This window comes from Dunckerocampus dactyliophorus, chromosome 10, assembly GCF_027744805.1.
Source record: "Dunckerocampus dactyliophorus isolate RoL2022-P2 chromosome 10, RoL_Ddac_1.1, whole genome shotgun sequence".
Classification (NCBI taxonomy): Eukaryota; Metazoa; Chordata; class Actinopteri; order Syngnathiformes; family Syngnathidae; genus Dunckerocampus; species Dunckerocampus dactyliophorus.
The window spans coordinates 11,639,161-11,658,459 of NC_072828.1; the positions used below are offsets into that span (position 1 = coordinate 11,639,161).

The 19,299-nt window shown below is 39.6% G+C and overlaps 3 protein-coding genes across 10 annotated transcripts in view; 1 reads left to right on the forward strand and 2 right to left on the reverse strand.

Annotated features, from left to right (window-relative positions):
- clocka (clock circadian regulator a) overlaps positions 1-5,183 on the forward strand; it is a 32,008-nt gene extending 26,825 nt beyond the window's left edge. For 3 of the 5 annotated variants that reach the window (XM_054790683.1, XM_054790686.1, XM_054790685.1), the window contains 6 exons: positions 914-976; positions 1,146-1,292; positions 2,344-2,526; positions 2,604-2,740; positions 2,853-3,036; positions 4,392-5,183. In XM_054790683.1, coding sequence (XP_054646658.1) covers positions 914-976; positions 1,146-1,292; positions 2,344-2,526; positions 2,604-2,740; positions 2,853-3,036; positions 4,392-4,577 — 900 coding nt within the window. In that variant the 3' untranslated portion in view covers positions 4,578-5,183. The remainder of the gene's footprint in view (positions 1-913; positions 977-1,145; positions 1,293-2,343; positions 2,527-2,603; positions 2,741-2,852; positions 3,037-4,391) is intronic. The other 2 variants (XM_054790687.1, XM_054790688.1) reach the window with 2 other exon arrangements.
- Positions 5,184-5,838: 655 nt separating this feature from the next.
- On the reverse strand, positions 5,839-12,408 carry tmem165 (transmembrane protein 165). Its single transcript, XM_054790921.1, has 6 exons — positions 12,108-12,408; positions 10,816-11,041; positions 9,214-9,389; positions 8,017-8,202; positions 7,827-7,932; positions 5,839-6,532 (listed from the first exon to the last, which is right to left on the reverse strand). The coding sequence occupies exons 1-6, from the start codon at positions 12,249-12,251 to the stop codon at positions 6,456-6,458; spliced, it is 915 nt and encodes a 304-aa protein (XP_054646896.1). The 5' UTR covers positions 12,252-12,408; the 3' UTR covers positions 5,839-6,455.
- Positions 12,409-12,595: 187 nt separating this feature from the next.
- On the reverse strand, positions 12,596-17,090 carry srd5a3 (steroid 5 alpha-reductase 3). 4 transcript variants are annotated; one of them, XR_008572785.1, is made up of 6 exons: positions 16,831-17,070; positions 16,603-16,757; positions 16,166-16,351; positions 15,969-16,094; positions 13,643-15,046; positions 12,596-13,360 (listed from the first exon to the last, which is right to left on the reverse strand). XR_008572785.1 is itself a non-coding variant. In XM_054790920.1 (6 exons), exons 3-6 carry the CDS (start codon positions 16,606-16,608, stop codon positions 14,787-14,789), a joined length of 585 nt encoding a protein of 194 aa, XP_054646895.1. In that variant the 5' UTR covers positions 16,609-16,757; positions 16,831-16,907; positions 17,011-17,090; the 3' UTR covers positions 12,596-14,786. The 4 variants fall into 4 exon arrangements, 3 of the variants coding, with proteins under 3 accessions (XP_054646895.1, XP_054646894.1, XP_054646893.1); XM_054790920.1 differs by having other exon boundaries at positions 12,596-15,046; positions 16,596-16,757; positions 16,831-16,907; positions 17,011-17,090; XM_054790919.1 differs by having other exon boundaries at positions 12,596-15,046; positions 15,969-16,049.
- Positions 17,091-19,299: the final 2,209 nt, after the last annotated feature.

A 19,299-nucleotide genomic window follows, 5' to 3' on the forward strand; every position in this document is an offset into this window, starting at 1 on the left:
TATCAGAGTCGTTCATACCCTATTCAGGGAGCGACACTTCCCTTTTATCGGAGGTGTTAATAACAGGATAGGATTATACCACTACTCCGCCCAGGCTTAGTGTAACGAACCAATAGGAGGAGGGTGTTGGCACACCAATTCCGCCCACTCTTACTGTATTTAAGGCCTAGGCTACCAGCACTTATTAGTTCGCTGACGAAGCTCTTCGGATGAGGAGCGAAACGTCCGACACATTCTTCACAGAAGTACAGATGACGTCTCAAGAAGCCTTTTCCTCGATAACAGTGAGAGGTATATTGTAAGCTTTAGCACACAGGAGTCAAACACACAGGAGTCGGCACATTGTTTCATGTGCCTGAAAATAATGTATGTCAAAAAGACACTTACACTCGGCTCAAAAGGTGACCAAATGTAGTGCGATCCCCTTGGCTGAAAGGGATCAGTGTGTTCTCAAAGAAGCAGCTTCCTTCGTAGTGCTGCCCAAATTATTCTTGCTCCCAGGTCCATCAGGTTCTCTTTAAATGGTGACGCCATATCCGAATGAGTTACACAGCGAAAGAGTGGTGCTTTCATAGCCGATTTTAAGCTGAAACTCTGGACATACGTAACCTCGTTGAGAGCATGAGTTACCATTGGCGAGCTCGACGTGTTAAAAGAGAGCCACCTTTGTAGTACAGGCAAGCCTGGCTTTTGACTCTACAGACCTCGCTAACCCACTAAACTAGCTCCGCAGTACACCCCTGAAAACGAGTGTGATGCCCGTGCTTTTTAAGAGTATCAAAATGGGCATTTTTAGGGTTTTTATGGGTGCGTCCATTATTTGTGTTTTTCACGCTGGTGTTATTCATGTTGATCAGCTCGTCTCTTCTTCATGGGATAATTGATGTTTATTTTCTGTGGTTATCTCCTTCAGTCAATTAGCTCCCAAAACACAGCACAGACGTCATCAATGGTTTCACAGCAACAACAACAGCAAGTAAGACATTTGGCTTGTCCCAGGTATTCTTTATAACTGTAGCTGTAGTTTGCAGTGGGCTAATCGAAATATCAGAAACAGCTCTAAGGTCAAACCACACTAACAAACAAATGAATGGCTGTCAAAACTGAGCATCTGACATCAGGTTTTTTCTTCATTTGTCCTCCAGTTCGCCGGCCAGCTAGAAGCCATGCAGCAAATGAAGAAGGAGCTGGAGCAGCGCACCCAGATGATTGAGGCCAACATCCAGCAGCAGCTCCACGAGCTGTGGGGGATCCAGCAGGAGCTGCAGAGGGTGCAAGAGCAGGGTTTGCAAGTAGGGGGTGTTCAGGACTCTTAGGGAGTTTTTATGCATATTATTAACTGAGCGCATTATTTGGTCCACACTAGACCACACTAAAGCGACAATCTTCTTTCCAATTTTTATGTCTGGACTACAAGTGTTTAAATATTTAATATTTTATTACTTAAAATATAAATATTTTTAGAAAAGGTCTGTAGACACACTTTATTCATAACTGTCCAGGGGAAATATATTACATGTATGTATTGTACATAAATGTACATACAGTGCATCTTATATATATACTGTATATCTTAAAAATACAGTTTTTCATTGGCAAGTGATGTTATTTTTCCACAAGAAAATACTTATTATATATACACATATAAGAATATATACTGTAAATAGAATTTTGTGGGTAAGAAAACTAAAAAAAACCTCAATGTGGATATTTTGAGTTTTTCATTGAACAGCGGTGTTGTGTTGTGTTGTGTTGTGTTCTTGTTAAGAGACTTGAAAGATAATCTCTTCTTGGAAAAGAGATTTTACTGTTGACATTTTTTTTATACATTTTTTGTATACTTTTTTTGTAGAATTCATTTTGATTTTTGAATGCATTTTAGTTAAATATTTGTATTCTAATTACTTTTTTTTGTCACTTAAAATTTTATTGAACATTTTTCATGAAATACAACAACACTATGAAGACACAAAGTGCCAACATGTAGTTCTTTTCATAGCAGCACATCAGTAGTTCCATTTTTGTTGCTGATTAGATGCAGATATTGTCCATCTCGTCCATCCTTGAATTGGGCCTCCTGCAGCCATAGGCGATGTGTCAGCCTTTCCGTTATGTAGATTTCCTCCACCATCGCAGTCCAATGATCCTATGTAGGGGCGTCTTCCTTTCCCAATTTCCTCACTATGGCTTTTTTTTTGCCAAATATCTGTCTTTCACGCTTAACTTATATAGATTTCCTAAATATGTAATCATGCAGGACATAGGGATCTTGTATCCAAGTATTTCCATTAGCACACCATTCAACGTGATCTAAAATTGTACAGTAAATGCTGTGTGTTCCAGATGCTGGTGCAGAAAGGAGCTCTAGGACTTAACATGAGCATGGTGCACATGGCCTCGGGGACTGTGCAGCAGGGTCCTGCGCTCGGCATGCAGGGCCAGGTGGTCTCTGCAGGGCCTTTGCAGACCACCATCCAACAACAGCAACATGCTGTCCAACCCCAACAGAGCACAGCACTGGTACAGGTCTGACACACTCAACGAGCTGTCATGTGCAGATCTGCCAACGTGTTCGCATTTTGAGAAAATACACTTGTACGCAGCCTCCACAGAATACGCTGGCGGCTTCTCTTTACAACACTGTGGTGATCCCGCAGCAAAACCCGACAAACGTTGTGCAGATTGCGCCCAACGCAGGGACAAACACCCCCGCTGTGTTCACACCGGACGCCCAAATTAGGTTTGCATATTCTTCCTTTTTGGGCTATTGTCAACATCTAAGGTCAACTACGACAGAGGATAACGATAGATAATCATATTTTCCCTCCTTCATTCACCCCACCTCGTACAAGGTTTCCTGCTGCTCGACAGCTGCTCACCAAGTTGGTCACGGGACAAATGGCATGTGGCGCCGTCATGGTCCCTTCCACCATGTTCATGGGACAAGTGGTGACGGCGTTCGCTCCCCAGCCAGGACAGACACCAACCATCAGCATTTCCCAGCAGCCGCCGCCACCACAGCAGCCTCAGGAGCAGGTACAAATGAAGAGAAGTCCTTTTTTAACCTCTGTTGCAATCTCACGTTCCACTTTTTTCTCTTTTTTTCTAAAGGCACGTGTTGTCACTGTTCAATTGAACAAGTGCATCTACTAATTTGTGACTTTTTTTCTTAGTATCTGAAACACAAAAGCAAAAAAAAAAACAAGTCACAACAAGAACTGAAGTTTTTTTTTCTTGGCTAGTGACCATTTATTTTTCAAACAGTAGAAAAGCAGGTTTTTAAAATAAATAAATAAAATGTTGTATCGTTTCAATAAGTTGTAATCAATCGATAATAAAAGCAATTTAAAAAATATATAAATCCCTCCATCGATCCATTTTCTTCTGCTTGTCCGGGTCCGGGTCGCCGGGCAAGCAGCCTCAGTAGAGAAGCCCAGAATTTCCGGTCCTCCTCCAGTTCCACTGTGAGGACACCAAGGCGTTCCCAGGCCAGCTGTGAGACATAATCCCCCTAGCGCAGGGGTGTCAAACCCGTGCCATGGAGGGCCGAGACACTGCAGGTTTTCTTTCCAGCCAGTCACTAAAGCAGGTGATGTTAATGATCAACACCTTCAGTTTGAGGGAAGGAGCTCATCAATTAAATCACCTGCTGAAGAAACTGGTTGGAGAGAAAATCTGCAGCGTCTCGGCCCTCCATGGCACGAGCTTGACACATGTGCCCTAGCGTGTCTTAGGTCTGCCCCGGGGCGTTCTCCCGGCCGGATGACTGAGTTCCTCACCCTGTCTCTTAGGGTGAGTCCAGCCACCCTACGGAGGAAACTCATTTCAGCCGCTTGTATCTCGTTCTTTCTCGTTCTTTCGGTCACACCCCAAAGCTCATGACCATAGGTGAGGGTGGAAACATAGATCGACCAGTAAATTGAGAGTTTTGCCTTCCGGCTCAGCTCTCTCTTCACCACGGCGGTCCGGTATAGCGGCTGCATTACCGCAGACGCTGCGCCGATCGGCCTGTCGACCTCATGCTCCAACCTTCCCTCACTCGTGAATAAGACCACGAGATACTTGAACTCCTCCACCTGGGACAGGACCTCATTCCCAACCAGATATACAAATATATAAATAAATGTACAATTAACAGTTAGTACTGTGCTTCAACCAATCAATCAATCAAAATATTTGAGGACAGACATAGCATGACAAAAAACATTAATAATCAGAAAATATTATTTTTTTACAAATATTTTTTTTTAAGTAATTTAAATGTCCATTCTTATTTTTAAGATTATTATTCACAAATTATTTTGGAAAAAAATATCTGTGATTGTCTTTAAAAAAAATCCATGTGGTGATGTTAAAGTAAACAAATTCAAATGTCTCCCCTGTTGCTCAAGGCTCCGCGGATGCTCCATGGAAGCCATCCCACACAGCTCATCCTGCCGGCGGCGTTCACCGCCACGACCAACAACAACACGTCCATCAAGCAGCATCAACAACACATAACACAACACCAACAACAGCAACAGCCGTCCCACAGGAGGGACACTTTGCCCAATCAGTCTGTGTCGCAGCTGCAGTAGCCGCTTACAGCCACCAGGGGGCAGGCTGGAAAGTTTTCTTGACTCGAGAGGCTACGAAGGCGATCTCGTGCGACAGGAAGAGGATTGCAGCGAGGCAACACTGCCACGCCCCCTTTTAAGTTTGCGTGTTTACTTTCACTGCATCACTTTATGCAAAAAACAGCCTCAGTATCTTGAAGAATACTATATAATGAGACCTAAACTATTTTTATGGTCCAGATTTACTGTACATAATGTATAATGTAAATATATATTGAAGAAAATATATTATTTTATATGAGATGATTACGCTCTTTTTCTAGTATTGGAAGATTATAAAAAGATGTTTGGTTTTCACTAGATTGCCGATATGTAGTCTGAAAGATAAATAAAATAAAAGCATTTCCACATATTTATGCTCAACTCATACTCTGGTTCTCCATTATGCTTCAAAATAAGATCTCAAATAAACTCTCAAATATTGTATGAAGGTTGTTTTTTGTGAACTCCACTTCACTTTTTCAGTTCTTTTCTGTGCCAAAATTAAATAGATATTGAATGAATACATAAAATGTGAAATGATAAATTGGCCATTAATTGTGAAATATAATCGGAAATGTTGAAATACACTTGACATAAATGCTGTACTGTACTTCATTCATGAAATAAAAACATATGTTTAAGGTTTCATTTTTTCCAAGTCCTTTGGGTTTTGGTCAAATAAATTCTCAAATTCTCAAAAATAATGTATCAGTGTTGTTCTTTGTAAACTCCAGTTCACTTTTTTAGTTAGTTTTCTGTGCAAAAATTAAATAGATATTGAATGAATACATAAAATTTAAAATAATAAATCGCCCATTGTGTAATATAATCGGAAATATTGAAATACCCGTCACATAAACGCTGCATTGTACATCATTCATGAAATAAAAGCATAGGTTTAATGTTTCATTTTTATTCCAAGTCCTTTAGATTTTGGTCAAACAAGCCAGCTTTAACTCAGCGTAGACTCCAACGCAGCGTCGTCACTACTGCCCCCTACCGTTCATATGTGGTAAATATCCATGCGGACAACTGCACACAAATGCTGATTTTGCACATTTTAATCCTGGTAAAGCAAGACAAGCATGTACAGTCATGTAAAAATGTTTACTTATTTGTTTATTGGCCTTTCAATAAAAGACCTGAAGTCATTTCAAGTTATTCAATAAGTAAGTGAGTTTATTTTGCAATAAAATCTGTCTGTTTTTAAATGTCAATGTAAATGATTAGGTTGACAAAGCACAAGAAAACATTTTTTATTGAGCATTTCCACTTAAAGGCATTCAATCTGGTCAATCATTAGTTATTGCAAACAGAGCTGTGAACCTTTCCCAGCTGAGCGCACACAGTAAAACATTTAGAAAAATATTTCCTCATGACCTCTCACCCTCCAATCTCTGAAACTCTTTGGGCTTAAAAACAATGGGAAATGACACTAAATAAATAGATCATTTTAAATTAAAACTGGAGTGAAGTGAGCGCTATGTACAGTATCAGCAAACAGTAACAGAAATAAAGGAAACAGGTTCAATCGTACATCGACAGGAAAGCATGAATTAAAAGATCACCAAAGAAGCTACTGTTGAGTAACACGTTTAAAATGAAGAGAAAAAAGGCTGTGAGGAAAGGACTGTGCCTCTAACATGTGGGTCCAAGCGTTTAGTAACCAAAAAAACAACATGTACCTGTGTGGTTGCATCTCCATTTCCCATGATGCTTTGAGCTCCAAGAGGTAGCAGAAAGGAAGGACGATACTTTCTGTTCTGTCTCCACAGCAGTTGGCAATCTCTCTACAGCAACTAACATACACTTGAACACGTATGTACACGCTAAAGAGTCTTTTCAGGATGCCGTCTCTCACAGTCCAGCGTCTGGTTTGATGAAGAGGGCGGAGAAGGCGAAGGCCAGGAACACGATCCCTCCGATGATTGTGACTATGTCAGGAAAAGACAATAAGATAGATTCTGTTCATTTTTATGCTGTATCGTCCATCCGTGTGTGTGTGTGTGTGAATGTGGTTAGAGAGAAAGGAAAAACACATCTACTTACATGTGTTTAGTTATTGACTGTTAGCAGTGATACATAAATATGTTCACTCATTATAAATGAATGATAATGAATTAATCGCTTAATCTCTGTCTACTGTATATGTCATTAATTCAATAAAAAAAACGTCATTTCTGGTTGAACATCAGCTATTTTTAAAAATGTATTTGTATCAATTTAATTAAAATCAACGCATTTCTGGTTTAATGTAGACTTTAAAAAATGAAGTCAATCCCTGGTTCAGTAGGCTACTTAAATTAATTTACAATGAATACATTTCTGGTTATTTTTTAATTAATTTAATTAAATGAATTAGTCTATTTTTACATTTATCAACTCAATTAGAATGCTTTAATACGAGTTTTGGTTTGCTGTATGTGTCTTAATGTATATTTTAACTTAATTTATATCTAATTCAATACAACAGTCGTTTCTGATTTAAAGCTTTTAGAAAATGTAATTACAATAATCTGATTCAAGATGACGATTTTTTTAAATTCATTAATTTTAAATTAATTTTTTTTAATTAATTAATATTTTAAATTCATTTCTATCTAATTTAATTAATAAAAAAGAAATAGCCATCCATCCATTCCCTATATTGCTTTTCCTCATTAGGGTCACCGGTAAGCTGGAACCTTTAAAGCAACGGTTCCTTATTATTTTCTGTCATGCCCGCACCGGGGAACAAATATAGACTTTTTTTAATCTGTTCTTTTAAACCACTAATGATAACATATGATAGCCAGAGGGGGTGTTCTTATATTTTTTGGTTTAAACATTTTTTTATTTTGAGCCAGTGGCAAACAGTTCCTTTATATTTTACATAGGCTAGTTTTTGTTAATTTATTAACTGCATCAACATTTGTTCATTTTTGGTTATTATTGGCTATTTTAAAAATACATTTCATAAAATTAACTTCTAGTTTAATGAAGCTATTTTCTATTAAGTACATTAAAATAAAAACACCATATCTTTAAAAATAATTGTATTTAATTTCTGGTTCATAAACTGTTTTTTTAATTACAATTCATCTGTCATGACTTTGGTCCATTGTTGTAAAGGTGGCTTCCATTAACATACTGTATATTAACAGAGGGAGGACATCTGAAACGCCAAGAGTGACTCTCTTTCTCGAGTATCTCAGAGGACCCCCGTTTGTTCTCTTGTGGTGGTCTCACCTGTCCTGACAGAGATCTTCTGTGCAATCATCCTCCCTCCAATCACAGCCAGGCCTGTACACAAGCAATGACCCAGCGTGCCTCCTACAGCCACTCCGAACGGATCCTGGTTTGGATTTGTAAAATCAAAAAATCAAAAAGCTTTAAAAACGAAAAACAAAATAATGAAACACTGTGTCATGTGACGTACCTCTCGGGCAGCCAGGATGATGGTGGTCAGCTGTGAGCGATCCCCCCACTCTGCGAGGAAAGTGAGGGTGAGCGCCTGGATGAAGATAGGTGAGATGACGCTGTGCCACTTGGACGACGGGGGCGAGGTGGCGCCGGTCCCCGCCTCCACGTCTGGAGCCCCGTTGACCAGCTTGGAGCGCTGCAGCTGAGAGGACAACACGAGACAATTTAAAGGACTATCGGTGAAAGCATGTCTCATCGCTAGGTATGTCTCCATCCGACCTCCAGGTTCAGAATCGGCTGCCGAGCCTCTGTATTTTCAAGATCGCATATCGGCCTCCGCCACGAGATTGGGCCGATACGGTTGCCGTATCACGTTCTTATATGTGGGCCACACTCCGACATGGTAGGTCCGGTAATGCACCTAAGCGCTGGTTGCCACTCAACTCCCGCCACCCGCAAGAAGAAAAAAAAGGCAACACTACCATGCAGACATGTCCGTGGTGTACCGTGATGAAGTTAGTTTCACCTTGGATGTCGGATATTTCGGCTCCGTAGCTACAGTGGTAGTTTCCCCTCACTGTGCCCGGACTGCTGTGCCATTGTGCGGGAAGCTTACTCGCTGTGACGGAGCTACGTGGTGGCCGTAGCCACCCTTGGTCACTCTCCGGCCACCCCACTGACATTTCAGGTATCAACTTATTGCCACCCCTATGTGGGTCATGGTCTCACCTTGGCCACCCCAATAACCGCTGCTTGTTTACACTAGGGACCGTCAAGAAATTACTATTGCGCTGAAGAGAATATGTGGAAAAAAAGTCATATATTCTAAATCACACCACAAATTGATCTACAACCATGTCAGATGATTAGTCCTACCCTTAAAAGTATTTTGCACAGCCATTTTTTCCAATTTGATCTTTTATTGGATTAGGGACCTGACTCACAGAGGTTTGTTCCAAAAGCCAAACAATATTGTTGGTCATGCTGTGTAATAAAGTAAATTCAGCAATACTTTGGTTGCATTATTTGTAATGCTTTGAAGAGCAATTCACAAATTCATGTTTGGAACAAAAGCTTACTAGAAAAAAGAAAAAGATCTGCACCGGATTGTATCGCATCGGCAAGAATATTAAAAAAAATCGGATTGGATCAGAAGCCAAAAATGTGGATGAAGACATCCCTACTCATCGCCTTCATGTGTTTTGTCACCTACCTCTTCGTCCTTCTTCTTGATCTCTGCCTGCACCTCCTCCAGCTCCTCCTGGCCCTCATCGGGACTCATCCGGAGCCCCTCCCTCAGCATGCGTATGCCGAAGATGGCGAAAAGGGCGGTGGACACGTAGTAGGTGTAGATCCTGGGGATGATGGTGGTGGCGTACCCAAACAGTACTGGAGCGGACAAGGACAAGGGGAAGGGAAGTTTTCAAAGGCCACAGTTTGACAGTTTAACTATTTTAAATTTCATTCAGGTCAGCGAGCATCAGAGGATTAGTTCTTGGTGTTCTGCTTCATCAAAGTGTTCTAAATGACTACATTTTACACATGTATGATAGTGAAGCATGTCAAACGTTACTTAACAGTCGCTAGAAATTCATGATACTAATGTGATTATCTTATCTTAGCTAACACTGTCTGTACATTGATGATGGTTTTATGGGGCCACAGTTTGACCCTGGAACAGACTCTCTACTTTCATGACTTTCCATTGGGTCTTAGAGGTAGGGTTGGGCATTGTTTAAATTTGATTGATTTGGTTTAAATGAGTGCGCTAACCAGAGTTCTTTTTGGATTAAATGTCTGAACTTCTCCATGAATTGTTTAATGATACGAACTGTACTATGACTTTCTTACAGGGCTATTTTCAACCAGTATATAAATATCCAACCATTCAACTTGACAATAAATGTAAATAAATAATACATTTTTACAGGAGTACACTTTCACAAAAGATGTTTACTTTTGAAAAGTTGCTAACTTTGTTTGCTGCCTCAATGTTGGTCTAAGCCATTTTTATGATACCCTTATTTTGTTAACACAAGTAAACATGATATAGCCCAAAGCACTCTTATTTTGAAGGTCGGATGTATGTTGTGTGAGTTGAGCAGGTCCCTTAACTGATGCTAACAGAGACGAACTGAGCAAATGAAAAAACTTGCCTCGCCATAGCTCTCGTCCTTTATTTACACCAAACTTCCACATCTGCTAGCATCCTGAAACTCTCGGTTACGTTGGCCTGAGACAGACGTCATTTATTGTTTGATTTTGCCAATTCGGATTGCTCTGATGAAGTCCGACGTAGCACATCAAAGATGAGGAACTATTTCTTTATTATTTCCACACCATAAATGTGTGAACATTAATCATGTTGATCGTGCACCCTCCTTTGCATGATATCATTGCTTTTTTTATGAAGACAAACTTTTCAGATGCTTCTTCTTTGCTGCTGCTTGCAGACTTCTAATATGTCCTCAGTGGTCCGTTGCTTGCTTTTCTTTGGACAATTTATATAAAAAAAATAAGACAGTTCTTTGATGCATATGTCATAAATAGCAACATTTGTTTGTCTTACCACAGACTTTATTAGTGTGAAATAGAGGCGTAGCTTGAGGTGGAGTGGCACACTTCTACTAAAGACGAGATGTTTAAACCACAAATTGCGTGAATTTGGGCGCATACCACTTTTTACAACTGAATATTTTTGCCTGTGTGCACATTTTGGGTTTCTGGCGTACAGAGACTTTTAGTCTGAGAATTCCACGCACATTTTTACAAATGGCACCGCAGGCCCGCTATATCTTTCCTATATACCACTCACCAGACAGGCAGGTCATGAGCCCCAGGGCCAGCATGGCACCTGCCAGCACGGTGAGCCGGTTGTACCGCATGGCCATGATGGCAGCGATGAAGAAAGTCTTATCTCCCAACTCTGACACAATGATGACGGAGATGGAGGCCACAAAGGCATGGATAAACCCCAGGTTTGCTTTGCTGGAGTCATCTTCTCTCACCACCGGGACCGCAAGGTTAGAACTGGAGGTCTTCTGTAAGTACAGAAGGCAATATTATCTTTGATTGTTTTATATTGGACGTCATTCGATGGTGTACCCAAAGTTATGGCCAGTGAGTGTGTTAGCATGTACAACAGGGCTATTCAACTGGCGGCGTGTGGGCCAAGTCCAACCTGGGAATGACCAGACCAGCCTGCAAGTTCATTTCAAAACTTTGGAGTGATTTTGTAGGAGATTTCTAAAAACACCAGAGCACTGTCATATATAGAACATAATTGACATTTGTTTTTTTGTTGCGGTGTGTTCTAGAAGATTTTTGCAGTTGGTCCTTAAAAACAACTGAGCGCTCCTGACAGAGGTCCTTAACAACAGCACAGTCCTCCTGAGACATAGGGGATCTTTTACTCATGGTTTTTGCAGTAAATCCTTAAAACAGCAGTGTGCTCCTGACATATAGAGGATCTTTGACTGTTTTTGGAGTAGGTTCTAAAAAAACATCAAGGCACTCTTGATATATACAGTCCTTAGACCACCCTTGTTTCTTGTTCATTTTAATGCCTGGTAGAACTAAAAGTACATTTGTTTGGCCAAACATAATGACAACAATAATAGCTCTTAAGAGTTTAGCTTAAGAGCTGATATCTAGCCATATCCATAGCTTTCTGGACAATAAACAAAATCACTCAAGTTCTTAAATCAATAGCCATGGCATTGTACTGCCAAAAATTTCAACTCTTGTGAGCTATTTTTGTCGCCATCGTTATACGGGTATTTGTCAAAACAAATACACCTTTAGTTGTACCAGGCATTAAAATGAACAAGAAAATGTAGATACAAGAGTGGTCTAATATTTTTTCCCATGACTAGATGAATAGCCCCGATGACGACCCTTTTCTTCAATGAAATGTTAGTTTTGTTATGAACATGAATGAATGGAAAAAGTAACTTTACATGCTTGGCTAGCAAGCCGAATGTGGTGACGCGTCTCAGGTAGCGTGTAGCGGCTAGCTTGAATGCTAAAACAGGAAGCGTGGATGAAAAACAGATTCGCCCTGATAATTAAGCGGTTAATGGGTGATCGTAAGACAGTCACACATACCAAAATCGTGGCCTGCTCTTGCACAGGCTTTTGCTCCTCCGGAATAGCAGTAACTCCGACCGACAACACGAAGGAGACGGCGAGCAGAAGAAAGAGGCTCGTTACGTTTCTACCAGCAAGCCTTCCCCCTACAGTGAGAGGCATGATTATGGTTAGCTTCTTAGCCGCCTATGGAGCACTTTCCCATCCAGCGAATCACTTCAGGCCACCGGCAGCAGCAATAAAAGCTAGCTTCATGTTCACAGTCGTTTATTTAAGAACTACCACACACACAAACATACAACACGCCACGAAATGACGGAAAAAGAGAATGAACTCCAGAGGAAGTCGCAGTGGGTACTGACAACCGTTCTGATTGGGCAGAATGACTTTGATGTGTCAGTTAAAACCTCACCGATTGGACGGGACTGATGCCAATAACAAATATAATTCCAAACATGTGGAGGGTGAAGAGGATCAAAGTTTTTCGGTTGTTAGGTAAGTTCTGAAATACACATTCAAGTGAAACTTCATTAGGCACACACGCACATTATCTGAGGAAATAACCCCGAAACCAAGAGTATGTATATTAATACATGTATCATACACTGCCCATATTTATTTACGATAAACCTCTTAAATTGCACAGTTTGTAAAAACCTCACCATATCCATACTATATTTACTACCATATAATATACTATATTAAACTTTACTAACTTTTTAAGCCGTCAATGTTTTCTTTTTGCTCATATGTAGCTTTCACATACTGTATTTAAAAAGGTACAGTATACAAGTGTGTGTGAATTTTAGGATACTTTTTAAGACATGTCACGGGATTAAAACAGTATATTGATTTATCTATATCAGGGGTGTCCAAACCCAGGCCACTCTCCGGCCACCCCACTCGCCATCTATAGATGGCCTTCAGGTATCAACTTATTGCCACCCCTATGTGAGTAATGGTCTCACCTTGGCCAACCCAATGAAAAATTTCTGGCTTCGCCACTGGTTTGTCCCCTTCCTGATTTATTATTTTTTGCATGTTTGTCACACTTAAATGTTTCAGATCATCAAACAAATTGAAATAGTCAATGACAACACAACTGAACGCAAAATGCAGTTTTTAAATGAAACTTTTTATTAAGGGAGGAAAAAAAATCCAAACCTACATGGCCCTGTGTGAAAAAGTGATTGGCCCCCTGTTAACATAACTTAATTGAGATTAATTGAGATCTATCAGTCTGGAAAACGTTTACAAAGCCATTTCTAAGTCTTTGGGACTACAGAGAACCACAGTGAGAGCCATTATTCACAAATGGCGAAAACAGTGGTGAACCTTCCCAGCAGTGGCCGGCCAACCAAAATTACGACTCATCCAAGAGGTCACAAAAGACCCCACAACAACATCCAAAGAACTGCAGTCCTCACTTGCCTCAGTTAAGGTCAGTGCTGGAAGGCAGAGTTCCAAGACCAAAACCACTGCCAAACAAAAAGAACATTAAGGTTTGTCTCAATTTAGCCAGAAAACATACCGGTATTGATGATCCCAAAGACCTTTGGAAAATACTCTGTGGTCTGACGAGACAAAAGTTGAACTTTTTGGAAGGTGTGTGTCCCATTACATCTGGCATAAAAGTAACACCGCATTTCAGAACAAGAACATCATACCAGCAGTAAAATATGGTGGTGGTAGTGTGATGGTCTGGGGCTGGTTTGCTGCTTCAGAACCTGGAAGACATCCTGTGATAAATGGAACCATGAATTCTGCTGTCTACCAAAAAATCCTGAAGGAGAATGTCCGGTCATCTGTTCGTGACCTCAAGCCGAAACAAACTTGGATTCTTCAGCAGGACAATGATCCAAAACCCTCCATTGTGGCTGAATTACAACAAAATTCCTCCACAGCCCAGTAAGAGACTCATTGCAAGTTATTGCATATGCTTGATTGCAGTGGTTGCTGCTAAGGGTGGCCCAACCAGTTATTAGGTTTAGGGGCCAATCGCTTTTTCCACACAGGGCCATGTAAGTTTGGATTTCTTTCCCTCCCTTAATAATAAAAAGTAAATAATAAAAAGTTGCATTTAAAAACTGCATTTTGTGTTGTGTTGTGATTGACTAATATTTCAATTTGCTTGATGATCTGAAACATTTAAGTGTGACAAAAAAAAAAAGAAATCAGGAAGCACTCTTCCACACCACTGTATATAGTAACTATAAATTGCAGGTATGTTTGTTATGTTTTTCTGATGATAATTAGTGATAATGACAGTAGAAAAAAATGTTTGAAAGGGGAAAAAAAGCAGTCATATCCCTCTTCACAGAATAATTCAATGATGCAGGACCCACTTTGACAGTTTACTCACTTAAAAAAATGGATCCAATCCAAAGTAGGTTGAGATATGCAAAGCTGTAAAATAAATACATATACATATATATATATATATATACATATATATACGTTTTTTTTTTTTTCGCTCTCCACGGTTACACAGAGGCTGACATAACATAACAGTAAAATGGGCATATTTAACACATAGTTGCAAATGGTAATTAATCATGATTAATTAATTTGAAAACTGATTATGTGATTAAAATTTTCAATCATTTGTCAGCCCCAATATATATATATATATAAATGTAATTGATAAAAACCTCCAACAGTTTTTGAAGAACAGAACACATCATTTTACTTAACACTTTACATCACAAAAGGTATAAAAGCTTTTCTCTGCCTAGGGTAGGACTCATATTTACTGACGTAGAGCTCATGACAAAGCTGGGCGGCCAGCGCCTGGTTGAAGAGCACGTACAGGACCACGAGCCACCAAGTGAGAGACTGCCCTCCCAAAACTAAACACAGGGAGACGTAGATGAGCAACTCTGCTAAGTAATGAGGGCATGACACCAGTTCAAAGCAGCCCCCCTTTGGCAGCCTGTGAGCCAGAGTCTCCACCTTTCCTGCAGCATAAAAGACAAGAAAGACACATTAACTATTATTCAGCAATATGCTTACCCAGTTTTAGTAATACCCAGCCTTCAAGCACATAATTTGGGGAGGAACTGTGTGTGTGTTTTTTTTTAAGATGTAAACATAACAAAACGATGTGAAGGTGTTGGCCTTTTACATATTTTAGGCCTCCAGCAACTTGACTCCATGTTAGTGGTGTCCAGTGTCTGCAGATTGCTGACATTCCACTCATCTATAAATCACCATTGGCAATGGAACCAGTGACAACGTGCAAGATAGTTAAACACATGCAGATAGTCAATAGTATAATTGGGGTCATGTTTGACATGAATAATCTACACGTTCTGGCCACCTGCACAATCTAATGAGACCCCATACAAAAATTCCCCTTAACAAGGGTAATAATACACAGGTTTGATTGAGAGTGTCAATTTAAAAATTTGTTTATTATTGTTTGTACTTTAAAGACTCATTAACTCAGAATGCTTTTTCTTTAGCTTTTGACATAAAGCGATGAACAAGAGGAATAACACAGGAAGTAACCATAAAGTAAGACTCCAGAACCAATACTTTTGACAAATATCATTACTGAAGTGAAGACTGACTGGTGTTGTTTTCATGTCTTACCAGCAACAGCAGTTAACTTTGTTTTACACTTAAGCGACAGTTAAAATGTTGCCTGTACAGTTGATAAAGGTCTTACAATGGCAACAGTGTGACCCTGGAACAGATTATTTCTATTTCTATTATTTCCATTTAGAAAAAATACAAACTGGAGGCAGACTAGCATCTTGGAATCCATGAGCCTTTTTATATTTACATGAGAGAGGCAATCATCTCGGGATGATCTGTTATTGGATCTCGTTAGATTGTTGAGGTGTACCTAATGTTGTGGAGCCACAAGCCGCTCACCTGACTTTCCTGTGCGGAGTCCAGCCAGAAGGACCATGGACTGATGTTGCAGCACAGAAGCCAGAATAAAAAGCACAATTCCTGCAAAGTGAAACCACTCCAGCTGGGATAAGAGAGTTCCATTCCCTTAAAAACAACATCCTACATGAACATCTTGCAGTGCAAAGAGCAGGACATTAATTGCAGAGGGTCCTAACCTTTCTTTAGGCGGTCCGAGCAGAGCACAGTCACCCCCAGCAGGAAGTAGTAGCCCAGTCCGAAGATGTACTGCGCCACATGGATGACACCATCAGAGAAGATGCTGACATAGAGACACTCCAGAAGCCTCCTGAGAGAATGCAACCACAGCAGCAGCTGCACCAGGACTGTGCAAAGATGAGGAGCTATGCAAAATGGCAAGAGACAAGAACACTCATTATTTTTGTCCAGAGACAAAGTGCAATAAGACCCTACATAAACACAACAAATTACAAGCACTGGGATATGTTGAAATTTTATATACACCTTGTCAGTACACTAATATTACCCTCAGTTCATTACACCTAATACAATTGTATTCTGAATACAACTTATCTGTTTAATGTGTATTATGGTGGTGTACCTGGCATTGAGGTTGTGTGGACATACCATTTACCTTCATTTCCTAAGACCTTTGATCCAGATAGGACATTTATTAAGCTCGTGAGCCATTGTGGACATAACTGTTGCCGTAAAGTGATGTTCAGGCTGAATGCCAACAGAAGACCACCATTCCAAACAAGGGAAGTGGCGTAAAAGTGCCAGAACCACCTAGGAAAAAGCATGGCACTACATTAGCATATGCGTACATTTTACGATAATGTACTGTTTTGCGGATGTTCACCTCTTTGGGACGTCAAACACACACAACCAGTCGTCGCGTCTTAGATTCTGTTTAGTCTTTCCGTATCGAATCAGATCCTGGAACAACACGTAAACACGACACGTTTCGTATTTTTGGGGCAAACGTTTTAAGATTACGTGAGTTCCAAGTGCCACAAAGAACGAAAAAGACAAAACTAACCACACAAAATCAATGAGGCGGAAACTAACATAACTCCAAGTCATTTTTCATCTGTGGTGTGGTGTGCAACCCTGAATAGATTCGGTCGAGAACAGATGCGAATAAATGGTTCCGGTGTAAAGTAAGTGGGGGAAGTATAGTTTAAGGCAGGGGTCACCAAGGTTTTTTCTTGCGAGAGCTACTTTTAGAAAATGAAAATGACCACGAGCTACTCATTTTTGTAGAAATGATTTTCATACCTTATTTCAACCCAAACAGATCAAATGTGCTTGTTTTACCAAAACATTCACATAATGCTGGTATCCACAACTCACATTTTATGTTTCAGAATACTTTTCTTTCTAGTGTTCTCACATTATTAACTGAAAACCTGAATGAAAAGCAGGCTTGCGGCACCTCATGAATGGAATCACAGGAGTGCCAAAATTAAAAGGCAATACTTGTGGAAATACAATGAGAATCAATAATAAAAAATATACAAATGTGGAAATACAAAGAGAATCAATCATAAAAAAATATACAAATGTAGTCATAATTTTTTTTTTACTATTTTGTCTTTGTTTTTTCTGTATTGTCTTTGTTTTTTCCAATTTGCCTTTGTTTTTCCTGTTTTGTATTTGTCTTTTCCACTTGCGTTTTGTCATTGCATTTTGTCATTGCATTTGGTAATACCAAAGGCTGTGGGCGGGTCATTCTGCCAGGATGATGACTACTCCATACGTGATTACACAATTTCTTCTTGCAGTGGCTATGTCGTTAAGGAAACTCGGAAGCCCGGAAAAATTGTCACGGACAGAAAGTAGACGCACATACATGTTTATCAAAAGTAAACGGGGAAATTTAAATATGGTGGACTTGGACGAATTGAGAAGGGGGGTGTTCAACGAGAATTATGAGCAATTTCTCGGTTGGTGGAAAATGTCATGGAAAGTTTTGATTAAAAAAAAGTCTTTAAGTTTAAAGTCTTTAAAGGCTATATCGGAATGCAGATATGGATGAAGCTGTGTGGCGCAATCTGTAAGAGGTAAATGCCTTATTTTATGTTATTTAAATTTCCCCGTTTACTTTTGAATGAGTCATTCTTCTGCATTTGCATGGTATTATTATTTTACTTTATTTAAATTTCCCCCGTTTACTTTTGAAAGGGGCGGGTCATTCTTCTGCATTTGCATGGTATTATCAAATGCAATGACAAAATGCAAGTTGAGAAGACAAATACAAAACAGGAAAAACAAAAACAATACAGTAAAAAATACGACTACATTTGAATAGTTTTTTTAAATTATTGATTCTCTTTTTATTTCCGCACGTATTCCCTTTTAATTTTGGCACTCCTGTGATTCTATACTCATGTGGTCGTGGGGGGCTACCTGGTGCCTGTTGGCACCAAGTTGGTGACCCCTGGTTTAAGGTAATGGAAGGTTAAAAGTGTTTGCGAGCGATGTTAATTTATTTCATCGGTGACAATTCGCAGGCGACGTTTTGATTGGTGGGGATTTACAAAAGTGTACTGTAAAATAATACAACTATCCCACTTATTCTCGTTTATTGCAGACTAGCACTACTATTGGCTCATTCATATCCTTTAACTTTGCGCCCCCAAAACCATTGTGTGTCCATATATATATATATATATATATATATATATATATATATACAATATATATATATATATATACAATATATATACTATATATATATATATATATATATATATATATATATGAAGAACACAAAAAGCACAGATATTTGCGAAAATTAACATAGAAGAGAACTGAAATGTGATTATGAACTAGTGAAATATTGATCTCATTACTGTACACAAGTATTGATCCGATACCGATACTAGCCTGGTATTGATAATATTGATATTTAGATTAGTCCGCCTCCTCTAGTACAAAGGTCCCAGGTCAAAACAAATGTTAAGGAAATGTAATTGTACACATGTTTGTGGGTCATGTTTGTTTATTTCAACAATGATAATACTTATCAAAAGGTAGAGTTTTAATTTGTAAGGGTTTACAAAAGTGTACTGCAGGGGGCAGTAGTGGAACCTCTGGCGTGCCAAAAACACGCGTATGTCAGATTTAATGCAAAGGCCTTCATACTTCATCATGTCACCATGCTTCCTTTCTGCTGAGTTTGCCTACTCACTGTCACAAAAATGTGTCAACTTGTAAAACCACTGCATGTTTGTGTAAAAAAAAGTCAGCAAGGCCTTTGAGATTATGGATTCCAGGATGCCTCCTAGCGCCAGCATCCTGTCTGTCATTCTGAGGAAGTGTGGAC

Excerpts from the sequence above, each read along its gene's own strand:
- srd5a3 (XM_054790918.1), bottom strand. The coding sequence starts at position 17,054 with ATGACTTGGAGTTATGTTAGTTTCCGCCTCATTGATTTTGTGTGGTTA. Across the intron at positions 16,352-16,602 it reads AAAGGTCTTAGGAAATGAAG|CTCCTCATCTTTGCACAGTC; the intron begins GTAAATGGTATG and ends CATTTTGCATAG. Across the intron at positions 15,047-15,968 it reads ACTCCGCACAGGAAAGTCAG|GAAAGGTGGAGACTCTGGCT; the intron begins GTGAGCGGCTTG and ends TTTATGCTGCAG.
- tmem165 (XM_054790921.1), bottom strand. The coding sequence starts at position 12,251 with ATGCCTCTCACTGTAGGGGGAAGGCTTGCTGGTAGAAACGTAACGAGC. Across the intron at positions 11,042-12,107 it reads AAGAGCAGGCCACGATTTTG|AAGACCTCCAGTTCTAACCT; the intron begins GTATGTGTGACT and ends CTGTACTTACAG. Across the intron at positions 9,390-10,815 it reads GCTCATGACCTGCCTGTCTG|TACTGTTTGGGTACGCCACC; the intron begins GTGAGTGGTATA and ends TGTCCGCTCCAG.